Source organism: Oncorhynchus tshawytscha, linkage group LG14 (genome assembly GCF_018296145.1).
Source record: "Oncorhynchus tshawytscha isolate Ot180627B linkage group LG14, Otsh_v2.0, whole genome shotgun sequence".
NCBI classification, from domain to species: domain Eukaryota; kingdom Metazoa; phylum Chordata; class Actinopteri; order Salmoniformes; family Salmonidae; genus Oncorhynchus; species Oncorhynchus tshawytscha.
The window spans coordinates 58,413,667-58,430,732 of NC_056442.1; the positions used below are offsets into that span (position 1 = coordinate 58,413,667).

At 39.7% G+C, this 17,066-nt stretch overlaps 1 protein-coding gene across 2 annotated transcripts in view; it reads right to left on the reverse strand.

Annotated features, from left to right (window-relative positions):
* Positions 1 to 15,570, reverse strand: part of hnrnpul1 (heterogeneous nuclear ribonucleoprotein U-like 1) — a 60,260-nt gene extending 44,690 nt beyond the window's left edge. For both annotated transcript variants that reach the window (XM_042297752.1, XM_042297751.1), the window contains exons 1-4: positions 15,339 to 15,570; positions 14,532 to 14,803; positions 12,436 to 12,669; positions 11,667 to 12,105 (exon numbers count right to left, since the gene is read on the reverse strand). In XM_042297752.1, the coding sequence (XP_042153686.1) occupies positions 11,667 to 12,105; positions 12,436 to 12,669; positions 14,532 to 14,769 (911 nt within the window). In that variant the 5' untranslated portion in view covers positions 14,770 to 14,803; positions 15,339 to 15,570. The remainder of the gene's footprint in view (positions 1 to 11,666; positions 12,106 to 12,435; positions 12,670 to 14,531; positions 14,804 to 15,338) is intronic.
* Positions 15,571 to 17,066: the final 1,496 nt, after the last annotated feature.

Genomic DNA, 17,066 nt, shown 5'->3' on the forward strand with positions numbered 1-17,066 from the left:
CTACTGTACGCCAATCAACACAGTAAATAGTCTACTGTACGCCAATCAACACAGTAAATAGTCTACTGTACGCCAATCAACACAGTAAATAGTCTACTGTACGCCAATCAACACAGTAAATAGTCTACTGTACGCCAATCAACACAGTAAATAGTCTACTGTACGCCAATCAACACAGTAAATAGTCTACTGTACGCCAATCAACACAGTAAATAGTCTACTGTACGCCAATCAACACAGTAAATAGTCTACTGTACGCCAATCAACACACAGTAAATAGTCTACTGTACGCCAATCAACACAGTAAATAGTCTACTGTACGCCAATCAACACAGTAAATAGTCTACTGTACGCCAATCAACACAGTAAATAGTCTACTGTACGCCAATCAACACAGTAAATAGTCTACTGTAAATACTGTACGCCAATCAACACACAGTAAATAGTCTACTGTACGCCAATCAACACAGTAAATAGTCTACTGTACGCCAATCAACAATCAACACAGTAAATAGTCTACTGTACGCCAATCAACACAGTAAATAGTCTACTGTACGCCAATCAACACAGTAAATAGTCTACTGTACGCCAATCAACACAGTAAATAGTCTACTGTACGCCAATAAACACAGTAAATAGTCTACTGTACGCCAATCAACACAGTAAATAGTCTACTGTACGCCAATCAACACAGTAAATAGTCTACTGTACGCCAATCAACACAGTAAATAGTCTACTAAATACGCCAATCAATCAACACAGTAAATAGTCTACTGTACGCCAATCAACACAGTAAATAGTCTACTGTACGCCAATCAACAAACAGTAAATAGTCTACTGTACGCCAATCAACACAGTAAATAGTCTACTGTACGCCAATCAACACAGTAAATAGTCTACTGTAAATCAACACACAGTAAATAGTCTACTGTACGCCAATCAACACAGTAAATAGTCTACTGTACGCCAATCAACACAGTAAATAGTCTACTGTGTACGCCAATCAACACAGTAAATAGTCTACTGTACGCCAATCAACACAGTAAATAGTCTACTGTACGCCAATCAACACACAGTAAATAGTCTACTGTACGCCAATCAACACACAGTAAATAGTCTACTGTACGCCAATCAACACAGTAAATAGTCTACTGTACGCCAATCAACACACAGTAAATAGTCTACTGTACGCCAATCAACACAGTAAATAGTCTACTGTACGCCAATCAACACAGTAAATAGTCTACTGTACGCCAATCAACACAGTAAATAGTCTACTGTACGCCAATCAACACAGTAAATAGTCTCTACAGTAAATAGTACTGTACGCCAATCAACACAGTAAATAGTCTACTGTACGCCAATCAACACAGTAAATAGTCTACTGTACGCCAATCAACACAGTAAATAGTCTACTGTACACGCCAATCAACACAGTAAATAGTCTACTGTACGCCAATCAACACACAGTAAATAGTCTACTGTACGCCAATCAACACAGTAAATAGTCTACTGTACGCCAATCAACACAGTAAATAGTCTACTGTACGCCAATCAACACAGTAAATAGTCTACTGTACGCCAATCAACACACAGTAAATAGTCTACTGTACGCCAATCAACACACAGTAAATAGTCTACTGTACGCCAATCAACAAACAGTAAATAGTCTACTGTACGCCAATCAACACACAGTAAATAGTCTACTGTACGCCAATCAACACAGTAAATAGTCTACTATACGCCAATCAACACAGTAAATAGTCTACTGTACGCCAATCAACACACAGTAAATAGTCTACTGTACGCCAATCAACAAACAGTAAATAGTCTACTGTACGCCAATCAACACAGTAAATAGTCTACTGTACGCCAATCAACACAGTAAATAGTCTACTGTACGCCAATCAACACAGTAAATAGTCTACTGTACGCCAATCAACACAGTAAATAGTCTACTGTACGCAAATCAACACAGTAAATAGTCTACTGTACGCCAATCAACACAGTAAATAGTCTACTGTACGCCAATCAACACAGTAAATATAGCCAATCAACACAGTAAATAGTCTACTGTACGCCAATCAACACAGTAAAATCAACACAGTAAATAGTCTACTGTACGCCAATCAACACAGTAAATAGTCTACTGTACGCCAATCACACACAGTAAATAGTCTACTGTACGCCAATCAACACAGTAAATAGTCTACTGTACGCCAATCAACACAGTAAATAGTCTACTGTACGCCAATCAAACACAGTAAATAGTCTACTGTACGCCAATCAACACAGTAAATAGTCTACTGTACGCCAATCAACACACAGTAAATAGTCTACTGTACGCCAATCAACACAGTAAATAGTCTACTGTACGCCAATCAACACAGTAAATAGTCTACTGTACGCCAATCAACACAGTAAATAGTCTACTGTACGCCAATCAACACAACTGTACGCCAATCAACACAGTAAATAGTCTACTGTACGCCAATAAACACAGTAAATAGTCTACTGTACGCCAATCAACACAGTAAATAGTCTACTGTACGCCAATCAACACAGTAAATAGTCTACTGTACGCCAATCAACACAGTAAATAGTCTACTGTACGCCAATCAAACAGTAAATAGTCTACTGTGCCAATCGCACAGTAAAAGTCTACTGTACAATCAACACAGTAAATAGTCTACTGTACGCCAATCAACACAGTAAATAGTCTACTGTACGCCAATCAACACAGTAAATAGTCTATAGTCTACTGTACGCCAATCAACACAGTAAATAGTCTACTGTACGCCAATCAACACAGTAAATAGTCTACTGTACGCCAATCAACACAGTAAATAGTCTACTGTACGCCAATCAACACAGTAAATAGTCTACTGTACGCCAATCAACACAGTAAATAGTCTCAACACAGTAAATAGTCTACTGTACGCCAATCAACACAGTAAATAGTCTACTGTACGCCAATCAACACAGTAAATAGTCTACTGTACGCCAATCAACACAGTAAATAGTCTACTGTACGCCAATCAACACAGTAAATAGTCTACTGTACGCCAATCAACACAGTAAATAGTCTACTGTACGCCAATCAACACACAGTAAATAGTCTACTGTACGCCAATCAACACAGTAAATAGTCTACTGTACGCCAATCAACACAGTAAATAGTCTACTGTACGCCAATCACACACACAGTAAATAGTCTACTGTACGCCAATCAACACACAGTAAATAGTCTACTGTACGCCAATCAACACACAGTAAATAGTCTACTGTACGCCAATCAACACAGTAAATAGTCTACTGTACGCCAATCAACACAGTAAATAGTCTACTGTACGCCAATCAACACACAGTAAATAGTCTACTGTACGCCAATCAACAACACAGTAAATAGTCTACTGTCAATCAACACAGTAAATAGTCTACTGTACGCCAATCAACAAACAGTAAATAGTCTACTGTACGCCAATCAACACAGTAAATAGTCTACTGTACGCCAATCAACACAGTAAATAGTCTACTGTACGCCAATCAACACAGTAAATAGTCTACTGTACGCCAATCAACACAGTAAATAGTCTACTGTACGCCAATCAACACACAGTAAATAGTCTACTGTACGCCAATCAACACAGTAAATAGTCTACTGTATGCCAATCAACACAGTAAATAGTCTACTGTACGCCAATCAACAAACAGTAAATAGTCTACTGTACGCCAATCAACAAACAGTAAATAGTCTACTGTACGCCAATCAACACAAACAGTAAATAGTCTACTGTACGCCAATCAACACAGTAAATAGTCTACTGTACGCCAATCAACACAGTAAATAGTCTACTGTACGCCAATCAACACACAGTAAATAGTCTACTGTACGCCAATCAACACAGTAAATAGTCTACTGTACGCCAATCAACACAGTAAATAGTCTACTGTACGCCAATCAACACAGTAAATAGTCTACTGTACGCCAATCAACACACAGTAAATAGTCTACTGTACGCAATCAACACAATCAACAACACAGTAAATAGTCTAGTCTACTGTACGCCAATCAACACAGTAAATAGTCTACTGTACGCAATCAACACAGTAAATAGTCTATCAATCACACAGTAAATAGTCTACAGTAAATAGTCTACTGTACGCCAATCAACACAGTAAATACTAGTAAATCAACACAGTAAATAGTCTACTGTACGCCAATCAACACAATCAACGCCAATCAACACAGTAAATAGTCTACTGTACGCCAATCAACACAGTAAATAGTCTACTGTACGCCAATCAACACAGTAAATAGTCTACTGTACGCCAATCAACACAGTAAATAGTCTACTGTACGCCAATCAACACAGTAAATAGTCTACTGTACGCCAATCAACACAGTAAATAGTCTACTGTACGCCAATCACACACAGTAAATAGTCTACTGTACGCCAATCAACGCCAATCAAACACAGTAAATAGTCTACTGTACGCCAATCAACACAGTAAATAGTCTACTGTACGCCAATCAACACACAGTAAATAGTCTACTGTACGCCAATCAAACACACAGTAAATAGTCTACTGTACGCCAATCAACACAGTAAATAGTCTACTGTACGCCAATCAACACAGTAAATAGTCTACTGTACGCCAATCAACACACAGTAAATAGTCTACTGTACGCCAATCAACAAACAGTAAATAGTCTACTGTACGCCAATCAACACAGTAAATAGTCTACTGTACGCCAATCAACAAACAGTAAATAGTCTACTGTACGCCAATCAACACAGTAAATAGTCTACTGTACGCCAATCAACACAGTAAATAGTCTACTGTACGCCAATCAACACAATCAATCAACACAGTAAATAGTCTACAGTAAATAGTACGCCAATCAACACAGTAAATAGTCTACTGTACGCCAATCAACACACAGTAAATAGTCTACTGTACGCCAATCAACACAGTAAATAGTCTACTGTACGCCAATCAACACACAGTAAATAGTCTACTGTACGCCAATCAACACAGTAAATAGTCTACTGTACGCCAATCAACACAGTAAATAGTCTACTGTACGCCAATCAACACAGTAAATAGTCTACTGTACGCCAATCAACACAGTAAATAGTCTACTGTACGCCAATCAACACACAGTAAATAGTCTACTGTACGCCAATCAACACAGTAAATAGTCTACTGTACGCCAATCAACACAGTAAATAGTCTACTGTACGCCAATCAACACAGTAAATAGTCTACTGTACGCCAATCAACACACAGTAAATAGTCTACTGTACGCCAATCAACACACAGTAAATAGTCTACTGTACGCCAATCAACAAACAGTAAATAGTCTACTGTACGCCAATCAACACACAGTAAATAGTCTACTGTACGCCAATCAACACAGTAAATAGTCTACTGTACGTATCGCACAATCAATCAACACAGTAAATAGTCTACTGTACGCCAATCAACACAGTAAATAGTCTACTGTACGCCAATCAACACAGTAAATAGTCTACTGTACGCCAATCAACACAGTAAATAGTCTACTGTACGCCAATCAACACAGTAAATAGTCTACTGTACGCCAATCAACACAGTAAATAGTCTACTGTACGCCAATCAACACAGTAAATAGTCTACTGTACGCCAATCAACACAGTAAATAGTCTACTGTACGCCAATCAACACAGTAAATAGTCTACTGTACGCCAATCAACACAGTAAATAGTCTACTGTACGCCAATCAACACAGTAAATAGTCAATCAACACAGTAAATAGTCTACTGTACGCCAATCAACACAGTAAATAGTCTACTGTACGCCAATCAACACAGTAAATAGTCTACTGTACGCCAATCAACACAGTAAATAGTCTACTGTACGCCAATCAACACAGTAAATAGTCTACTGTACGCCAATCAACACAGTAAATAGTCTACTGTACGCCAATCAACACAGTAAATAGTCTACTGTACGCCAATCAACACAGTAAATAGTCTACTGTACGCCAATCAACACAGTAAATAGTCTACTGTACGCCAATCAACACAGTAAATAGTCTACTGTACGCCAATCAACACAGTAAATAGTCTACTGTACGCCAATCAACACAGTAAATAGTCTACTGTACGCCAATCAACACAGTAAATAGTCTACTGTACAGTAAATAGTCTACTGTAATCAACACAGTAAATAGTCTACTGTACGCCAATCAACACAGTAAACACAGTAAATAGTCTACTGTACGCCAATCAACACAGTAAATAGTCTACTGTACGCCAATCAACACAGTAAATAGTCTATCAATCAACACAGTAAATAGTCTACTGTACGCCAATCAACACAGTAAATAGTCTACTGTACGCCAATCAACAACACAGTAAATAGTCTACTGTACGCCAATCAACACAGTAAATAGTCTACTGTACGCCAATCAAACAGTAAATAGTCTACAGCCAATCAACACAGTAAATAGTCTACTGTACGCCAATCAACACAGTAAATAGTCTACTGTACGCCAATCAAACACAGTAAATAGTCTACTGTACGCCAATCAACACAGTAAATAGTCTACTGTACGCCAATCAACACAGTAAATAGTCTACTGTACGCCAATCAACACAGTAAATAGTCTACTGTACGCCAATCAACACAGTAAATAGTCTACTGTACGCCAATCAACACAGTAAATAGTCTACTGTACGCCAATCAACACAGTAAATAGTCTACTGTACGCCAATCAACACAGTAAATAGTCTACTGTACGCCAATCAACACAGTAAATAGTCTACTGTACGCCAATCAACAGTAAATAGTCTACTGTACGCCAATCAACATTACTGTACAGTAAATAGTCTACTGTACGCCAATCAACACAGTAAATAGTCTACAATACGCCAATCAACACAGTAAATAGTCTACTGTACGCCAATCAACAACACAGTAAATAGTCTACTGTACGCCAATCAACACACAGTAAATAGTCTACTGTACGCCAATCAACACAGTAAATAGTCTACTGTACGCCAATCAACACAGTAAATAGTCTACTGTACGCCAATCAACACACAGTAAATAGTCTACTGTACGCCAATCAACAAACAGTAAATAGTCTACTGTACGCCAATCAACACAGTAAATAGTCTACTGTACGCCAATCAACAAACAGTACACAGTAAATAGTCTACTGTACGCCAATCAACACAGTAAATAGTCTACTGTACGCCAATCAACAAACAGTAAATAGTCTACTGTACGCCAATCAACACAGTAAATAGTCTACTGTACGCCAATCAACACAGTAAATAGTCTACTGTACGCCAATCAACACAGTAAATAGTCTACTGTACGCCAATCAACACAGTAAATAGTCAGTACGCCAATCAAACAGTAAATAGTCTACTGTACGCCAATCAACACAGTAAATAGTCTACTGTACGCCAATCAACACAGTAAATAGTCTACTGTACGCCAATCAACACAGTAAATAGTCTACTGTACGCCAATCAACACAGTAAATAGTCTACTGTACGCCAATCAACACACAGTAAATAGTCTACTGTACGCCAATCAACACACAGTAAATAGTCTACTGTACGCCACAACTCCGTAGCTGGCTATGTGAAACACGCGAAAGAAAATAAATGAAAGTATCAAAAAACAATAATTAGGATTGAGGATAATGAATAATAATTAAGAGGATTGCCTCATTACCACTTACATTACATCGGACGTACAAATTCACCAGCATCCTGCTCTCTCCCTCCGTGTAAAGACATTTCAGAATCAGTAGAAAGGCCTCTTTAGTGTCCTAACTTTTCATAACTGTGACCTTAATTGCCTGCCGTCTGTAAGTTGTTAGTGTCTTAAGGACCTTTCCGCAGGTGCATGTTCATTAATGGTTTATGGTTCATTGTTCAAGCATGGGAAACAGTGTTTAAACTCTTCACAATGAAGATCTGGGAAGTTATTTGGATTTATACGAATTATCTTTGAAAGACAGGGTCCTGAAAAAGGGGCGTTTCTTTTTTTGCTGAGTTTAGTAGCAGTAGTAGTAGTAGTAGTAGTAGTAGTAACAGTAGTAGTAACAGTAGTAACAGTAGTAGTAGTAGCATTAGTAGCAACAGTAGTAGTATTAGTAGCAGCAGCAGTAGTAGCAGTAGTAGTATTAGTAGCAGCAGTAGTAGTAACAGTAGTAGTAACAGTAGTAACAGTAGTAGTAGTAGCATTAGTAGCAGCAGTAGTAGCAGTAACAGTAGTAACAGTAGTATTAGTAGTAACAGCAGTATTAGTAGCAGCAGTAGTAGTAGTAACAGTAGTACCAGTAGTATTAGTAGCAGCAGTAGTAGTAACCGTAGTATTAGTAGCAGCAGTAGTAGTAGTAACAGTAGTATTAGTAGCAGCAGTAGTAGTAGCAGTAGTAGTAACAGTAGTAGTAGCAGCAGTAGTAGTAGTATTAGTAGCAGCAGTAGTAGTAGCATCAGTAGTAGTAGCAGCAGTAGTAGTATTAGTAGCAGCAGTAGTAGTATTAGTAGCAGCAGCAGTAGTAGCAGTAGTAGTATTAGTAGTAACAGTAGTAGTAACAGTAGTAACAGTAGTAGTAGTAGCATTAGTAGCAGCAGTAGTAGTAGTAACAGTAGTAACAGTAGTATTAGTAGCAGTAGTAGTAGTAACCGTAGCAGTAACAGTAGTAACAGTAGTATTAGTAGCAGCAGTAGTAGTAACAGTAGTATTAGTAGCAGCAGTAGTAGTAGTAACAGTAGTAACAGTAGTATTAGTAGCAGCAGTAGTAGTAACAGTAGTATTAGTAGCAGCAGTAGTAGTAGTAACAGTAGTACCAGTAGTATTAGTAGCAGCAGTAGTAGTAACAGTAGTAGTAGTAGCAGCAGTAGTAGTAACAGTAGTATTAGTAGCAGCAGTAGTAGTAACAGTAGTATTAGTAGCAGCAGTAGTAGTAACAGTAGTAGTAACAGTAGTAACAGTAGTATTAGTAGCAGCAGTAGTAGTAGTAACAGTAGTACCAGTAGTATTAGTAGTAGCAGTAGTAGTAACAGTAGCAGTAGAAGCAGCAGTAGTAGTAACAGTAGTAGTAACAGTAGCAGTATTAGTAGCAGCAGTAGTAGTAGTAACAGTAGTAACAGTAGTATTAGTAGCAGCAGTAGTAGTAACAGTAGCAGTAGCAGTAGTATTAGTAGCAGCAGTAGTAGTAACAGTAGTACCAGTAGTATTAGTAGCAGGAGTAGTGGTAACAGTAGCAGTATTAGTAGCAGCAGTAGTAGTAACAGTAGCAGTATTAGTAGCAGCAGTAGTAGTAACAGTAGCAGTAGTAGTAGTAGCAGTAGTAGTAACAGTAGCAGTATTAGTAGCAGCAGTAGTAGTAACAGTAGCAGTATTAGTAACAGTAGTAGTAACAGTTGCAGTAGAAGCAGCAGTAGTAGTAGCAGCAGTAGTAGTTGTAGCAGCGGTAGTAGTAGTAGCAGTATCAGTAGTAGTAACAGCAGTATTAGTAGCAGCAGTAGTAGTAGTAACAGTAGTATTAGTAGCAGCAGTAGTAGTAGTAACAGTAGTAGTAACAGAAGTAACAGTAGTATTAGTAGCAGCAGCAGTAGTTGTAGTTGTAGCAACGGTAGTAGTAGTTGTAGTAGCAGTAGCAGTAGTAGTAGAAGTAGTAGTAGCAGTAGTAGTCGTAGTTGTAGCAGTTGTAGTTGTAGCAGTAGTAGTAGCAGTAGTAGTAGCAGTAGTAGCAGTAGTATTAGTAGCAGCAGTAGTAGTAACAGTCGTATTAGTAGCAGCAGTAGTAGTAGTAACAGTAGTAACAGTAGTATTAGTAGCAGCAGTAGTAGTAGTAACAGTAGTATTAGTAGCAGCAGTAGTAGTAGTAACAGTAGTAACAGTAGTATTAGTAGCAGCAGTAGTAGAAGTAACAGTAGTAGTAACAGTAGTAACAGTAGCATTAGTAGTAGTAGCAGTAGTAGTAGTAACAGTAGTATTAGTAGCAGCAGTAGTAGTAACAGTAGTAGTAGTAGCAGCAGTAGTAATAACAGTGGTATTAGTAGTAGCAGTAGTAGTAGTAACAGTAGTATTAGTAGCAGCAGTAGTAGTAGTAACAGTAGTAACAGTAGTATTAGTAGTAGCAGTAGTAGTAACAGTAGTATTAGTAGCAGCAGTAGTAGTAACAGTAGTAGTAACAGTAGTATTAGTAGCAGCAGTAGTAGTAACAGTAGTAGTAGCAGTAGTAGTAGCAGTAGTAACAGTAGTAGTAACAGTAGTAGTAACAGTAGTAGTAACAGTAGTAGTAACAGTAGTATTAGTAGCAGCAGTAGTAGTAGCAGTAGTAGTAGTACCAGTAGTAGTAGCAGTAGTAACAGTAGTAGTAGCAGTAGTAGTAGCAGTAGTAGTAGCAGTAGTAACAGTAGTAGTAACAGTAGTAGTAACAGTAGTAACAGTAGTATTAGTAGCAGCAGTAGTAACAGTAGTAGTAGCAGTAGTAGTAGCAGTAGTAACAGTAGTAGTAACAGTAGTAGTAGCAGTAGTAGCAGCAGTAGTAACAGTAGTAGTAGCAGTAGTAGCAGCAGTAGTAACAGTAGTAGTAGCAGTAGTAGCAGCAGTAGTAACAGTAGTAGTAACAGTAGTAGTAGCAGTAGTAACAGTAGTAGTAACAGTAGTAGTAACAGTAGTAGTAGTAGCAGTAGTAACAGTAGTAGTAACAGTAGTAGTAGCAGTAGTAACAGTAGTAGTAACAGTAGTAGTAACAGTAGTAGCAGTAGTAACAGTAGTAGTAGTAGTAGTAGTAGTAGTAGTAGCAGTAGTAGTAACAGTAGTAGTAACAGTAGTAGTAACAGTAGTAGTAGCAGTAGTAACAGTAGCAGTAGTAACAGTAGTAGTAACAGTAGTAGTAGCAGCAGTAGTAGTAGCAGTAGCAGCAGTAGTAGCAGCAGTAGTAACAGTAGTAGCAGCAGTAGTAGCAGTAGTAGTAACAGTAGTAGTAACAGTAGTAGTAGCAGCAGTAGTAACAGTAGTAGTAGCAGTAGTAGCAGTAGCAGTAGTAACAGTAGTAGTAGCAGTAGTAACAGTAGTAGTAGCAGTAGTAGTAGCAGTAGTAACAGTAGTAGTAACAGTAGTAGTAGCAGTAGTAACAGTAGTAGTAACAGTAGTAGTAGCAGTAGTAGTAGCAGTAGTAACAGTAGTAGTAACAGTAGTAGTAGCAGTAGTAACAGTAGTAGTAACAGTAGTAGTAACAGTAGTAGCAGCAGTAGTAACAGTAGTAGTAGCAGTAGTAGTAGCAGTAGTAGCAGCAGTAGTAACAGTAGTAGCAGTAGCAGCAGTAGTAGCAGCAGTAGTAACAGTAGTAGCAGTAGTAACAGTAGCAGTAGTAGTAGCAGTAGTAGTAGCAGTAGTAGCAGCAGTAGTAACAGTAGTAGTAGCAGTAGTAGTAGCAGTAGTAACAGCAGTAGTAGCAGTAGTAATAGTAGTAGTAACAGTAGTAGTAACAGTAGTAGCAGTAGCAGTAGTAACAGTCGTAGTAACAGTAGTAGTAACAGTAGTAGTAGCAGTAGTAGCAGTAGCAGTAGTAACAGTCGTAGTAACAGTAGTAGTAACAGTAGTAGTAACAGTTGTAGTAGCTGAGCTTTCCTTCTCCTTACCTCTTGTCGTCACGGTGCTCATAGTGGCCATAGCCCCGGTCCTCCTCATGTGGTCTCTTGCGTCCCTGTCTGTCTCCCTCCTGTCTGTCTCCCTCCTGCCTGTGTCCCTCCTGCCTGTCTCCCTCCTGCCTGTGTCCCTCCTGCCTGTCACCCTCCTGCCTGTCTCCCTCCTGCCTGTCACCCTCCTGCCTGTCTCCCTCCTGCCTGTCTCCCTCCTGTCTGTCTCCCTCCTGCCTGTGACCCTCCTGCCTGTCGCCCTCCTGTCTGTCTCCCTCCTCCATCTTGGTTTGCTCCGCCTTCTGCTCCTTCATCTCCTCCCATTTGTCGGTTGGCCCCACCCCTGGCTGCGGCTGCAGATCTGGCTGCTCCTGATCACGTTGCTGCTCTTCCTCCTTTTTCTCCTCATCCTCTTTCTTCACCTCCACCTTCCCTTCATACTCTGGGAAAACAGATAAAGAGTGATTGACATGTGATCCTAACGGGAATAGTCCGTCGGAGGAACTTGTGGACTGTATGGAAAAATGTCCATGATGTCGGCTGTGAGAGTGAAAGCCATATATCGGTCCCTCCCTCAGGACATTTAGGGTGCATTTAGACTGGCAGCACAATTCTGATTTCTGCTCTCCCCCCACTAATCCCCACTAATTAGTATTTTGACCAATCAGATCGTCTCTTTTGCCAATAATTGGGAAAAAAATACCACAATTGGGCTGCCTGTGTAAACACAGCCTTGTTTTCATTTAGGAAAGACCTTAGCCAGGGATCTTACCTTGCTTCCTCTCAGACTGCCTCTGCTGCTGCTCTGCCAGGGATAATTCGGTCTCGTGGTACTCAGGGGTCTCCTCAGACTGTGTCTCCTCTGTCTTGAAAACAGGGACAGGGAGAGGGACGTCTGCAGTGAAGTCAGGCATGCTGAAGCCCAGATCAGAATCAGACGACTCTTCTCTCTCCATCCCCATGCTCTCCTCCTCAGGGGCTCCTCCTGCACCAATGTCTAGAGGATCTATTTACACACAAGAAATCAAAGACCATTTCAGCTTTCAACAAGTTACTGAAGTTCAAGGTAGCTAATATTGCAATGTAAAATAATGCATATAATTGCATACTAATCAAATCAAATGTATTTATATAGCCCTTCTTACATCAGCTGATATCTCAAAGTGCTGTACAGAAACCCAGCCTAATTCCCCAAACAGCAAGCAATGCAGGTGTAGAAGCACGGTGGCTAGGAAAAACTCCCTAGAAAGGCCAAAACCTAGGAAGAAACCTAGAGAGGAACCAGGCTATGAGGGGTGGCCAGTCCTCTTCTGGCTGTGCCGGGTGGAGATTATAACAGAACATGGCCAAGATGTTCAAATGTTCATAAATGACCAGCAGGGTCAAATAATAATAATCACAGTAGTTGTCGAGGGTGCAGCAAGTCAGCACCTCAGGAGTAAATGTCAGTTGGCTTTTCATAGCCGATCATTCAGAGTATCTCTACCGCTCCTGCTGTCTCTAGAGAGTTGAAAACAGCAGGTCTGGGACAGGTAGCACGTCCAGTGAACAGGTCAGGGTTCCATAGCCGCAGGCAGAACAGTTAAATATGATCATGCACTACTTTCATGCACTATCATCGTGCACTGTTATCATGCACTGTCATCGTGCACTGTTATCATGCACTCTCATCATGCACTGTCATCATGCACTGTCAGCATCCACTGTTATCATTCACTGTCATCGTGCACTGTTATCATGCACTGTCATCGTGCACTGTTATCATGCACTGTTATCATGCACTCTCATCATGCACTGTCATCATGCACTGTCAGCATCCACTGTTATCATTCACTGTCATCATGCACTGTTATCATGCACTGTCATCATGCACTGTCCTCATTCACTGTCATCATGCACTGTCATCATGTACTCAACAATATACAGTACCCAGAGGTTAAAGCATAATGAAATTCCATATGACTGAATCGTATGTTGATCTCAGATTTTATTGTCAGGGGCTATGTTCGCCTCCCCTTTAATGTAACAAAGTCATGACCATCATGCTTTTAGGGAAAATGTTAAACTGCGAGTTTGTCCAATTCCAGTCCTCTTGCTTAAGGGCTCCGGGGTCCCCGGGATAATATTTATGTAGAAGGACTGAGAAGCTGGTGTCTTTTTTAAAGGGTAATTCTACTTCATAATTTATGAAAATAAAATCACGCTGACACACTCTAAAATCTAATTTCCACTTCCAGAAATGGGTCCCATAACATATAGTTAAAAATTATATTAACCTTTTAAGATATTGGATCATGCATTGGTGCTTTTAGCCATAATAAGCATTATCACCTGTAGCCCAACTGATGAAGCAGAATGGTCTATGAAATGTACATAGGCTGAAGGATGGGGTTTGTCCATCTGCATTTATCCCACTGGACACAACATCCTGATTGTTATTATTCTTAATCATTATAATTGTATTATAAATATGAATATATAAATAATTACTTTATTTATCATAGATCCCCCTCACACAACAACAGTCGACGAGGTAAATAGGTCAACTACTGTCTGATGTTGTTTTCATAACGACATAGCAAAACTACTTCAAAGTTACATCCTGAGCGATAAAGTAAAGGCTTTGCATGACTTTGGCAGCTGCTACAGTAGACTAGACACCGCTGTCCGCGTTCAGCGCTGCTGTGGTCCACAGAGATTTTACTGCGGATCTAAACTGATCTCAGAAACGACCTCTCCAGAATCCATATGACGGAAATGGTCGATGTGGCGAAGAACTTTAACCCCCCGAAACATGATTATATTTCAAAGGAAATGTTCCCTGCTTGACATTCCATGTGCACAGATAGGAAGTCTGTCTAGTTCTACCTTTGTTCGGGAATCCTTCATCCCCAAATCCCTCCTCTCCATCTCCCCGCTGCTCCTCCTCCGGCTCGTGCTCCGGTGTCCCCCTTGCAGCTCCACCGAGCTCCGCAGCTTCCGCCTCCAGAGCCGCATTGAGCCGCTCCACCAGGTCCGCCTTCAGCCCCTTGGTGTCCAGGGATCGCCGACGTAGCTCCTCTTTCAGCTCGTTCACTTTCAGTTTCTTCACCTCAGCACTCCTCATGGTGCATGGAGATCTATGCAACTGCTAAAGATTTCTGCATAGATAACAAACAAAACTCAATGAATAAAAGTCATTGCACAGAATGCACCCTGGAGTTGAATTCTGTATAGCACTGTTATATAGCACTGTTTAGCTATGTCCACTATGAAACTGGCGCCAACTTCAATAATAGCACCATGCACTGTTGTTAGCCAACTGGCTAGGTGGATGATGCACTGTAAAACACTGCTTATTAAATTATTATGATGGCCAATGATGCAACCCCATGCGCAAATATAAACTGAAAGTCTGCCTCGATAACATAATCCATCGATAGCAGTCATTTTACCTTATCTGAATAACATTAAAGTTGCTAAATGTAGCTACAGGACCGCTAGCTTAAATGCTAACGCTAGCTGCATAACAGTTGGTTTGTGCAACGGTGGAGAAAAAGCTTCACTGCGCAGGAGGAGTGTTCCGCTAAGGACAAATACATCGTCTTGCAAACACAAATATTCACATACAAATATGAAATAGAGCGAAATAGCAAATATATTTATATATATTTAAAAAAAACATTCGTTTTTTACCTTTGCTCGATGCCCCTGCTTCAAAATGGCCTATAAATACAGACGGACGCTTGTTCGAATGGGATTTATGATAAGCAGGTTGCCAGGTCGAGCACAAATTTCTAATACAATGACAACACAAAACCCGCCCAAAAGGCCTGGAAACTGGCACAAATGTTGTTGTTTTTTAGCAAGCGAAGAGTTGCCATATTTATACAATAAAGTCACTTTTCCATAATGTTATCGTTGCATCGACATTAGAAACAAAATTTGTGTTTCCTCAAGATAATAATTATTGTTGAGCTATGACATAATAAAGGCATTTGAATATGCCAAGAGAAAATATAATTTGTCCTTATTAAACTTGACAGATCGTTTTTCATCAATGGATGTCGATTTAACTCGTCCAACTGCTATGATTAAGCAATAAGGCACAAGGGGGTGTGGTATATGGCCAATATACCACGGCTAAGGGCTGTTCTTAAGCATGAGGCGACATGGTGTGCCTGGTTACATTCGTTAACAATGGTATATTGGCCATATACCACACATCCCCTGGGTGCCTTGTTGCTATTATAAAATGGTTACCAACCTAATTAGAACAGTAAAACATATTATTTTTCTGTCATACCACTGGTATATGCTTTGTGTGATGTATTGTCCTCTCTACCTTTTGTGCTGTTGTCTGGGCCCAATAATGTTTGTACCATGTTTTGTGCTGGTACCATGTTGCTGTTATGTTGTGTTGCTACCATGCTGTGTTGTAATGTGTTGCTGCCTTGCTATGTTGTTGTCTTTAGTCCTCTCTTTATGTAGTGTTGTGATGTGTGTTTTGACCTTTATTTATATTTATATTGTATTTATTTATTTTATTGTTTAATCCCAGGCCCCCGTCCCCGCAGGATGCCTTTTGGTAGACAGTCATTGTAAATAAGAATTTGTTCTTAACTGACTTGCCGAGTTAAATAAAGGTTAAACAAAAAAAACAAATATGGTCTGATATACCACGGATTTCACCCAATCTGCATTTAGGGCTCGATTCAGGTTTATCAACAATCTGTTGAAATCCAGCAGGGGAGATTGAGTGATGAAAGTTGGACAGAGGATCACAAAATCTCTGAGCAAGAACCACTCGGACGAACATGACTAAACTCATGTTAGGCTAAATTCTGGCAATTGTGCTGTTATTATATGCCAGATGTTAAGACTGCAAACCGTTATAAATGGTCCATTTGCGAGATTGACTTGTCATTTCAATAGGCTGCAGACTAAAATCTGGGTTTATGATTGTAATTCAATGTTGCCGTGGTGTGCTTGGATAAAGGAAGGTAGCATAGGCAGTCCCTGATTGGCCTACATATCATTTCAGACTACAGTAGACTAGACAAGATGTAGTCAAGATATAAACAGAACGATTTAGCAGCTCGTTTAGTTCAAACAGACGAATGTATTCAACATGAATAGCGAGGGGATTTTGAGGTAAGAAATTGTTGTTTCCCCAATAGACTGCTTGAATAGGCTACTGAGGATGGGGTCATAATTTCAATCATTGAATGAAATATTAATAATGTGTATATATACTGAATATGCTTGTCAACAACAGGCAGTGTTTATTGTTTTGAATTTGTTTCACCTGTCGCCTAATCTGACTGTCACCGTCAATCTAATGCGTTCTAACTGATCAGCAATTGCGATAGAGCTTAAATAACTTAAAATTAATTAACGAAACATGTCCATTAATAATTGCAT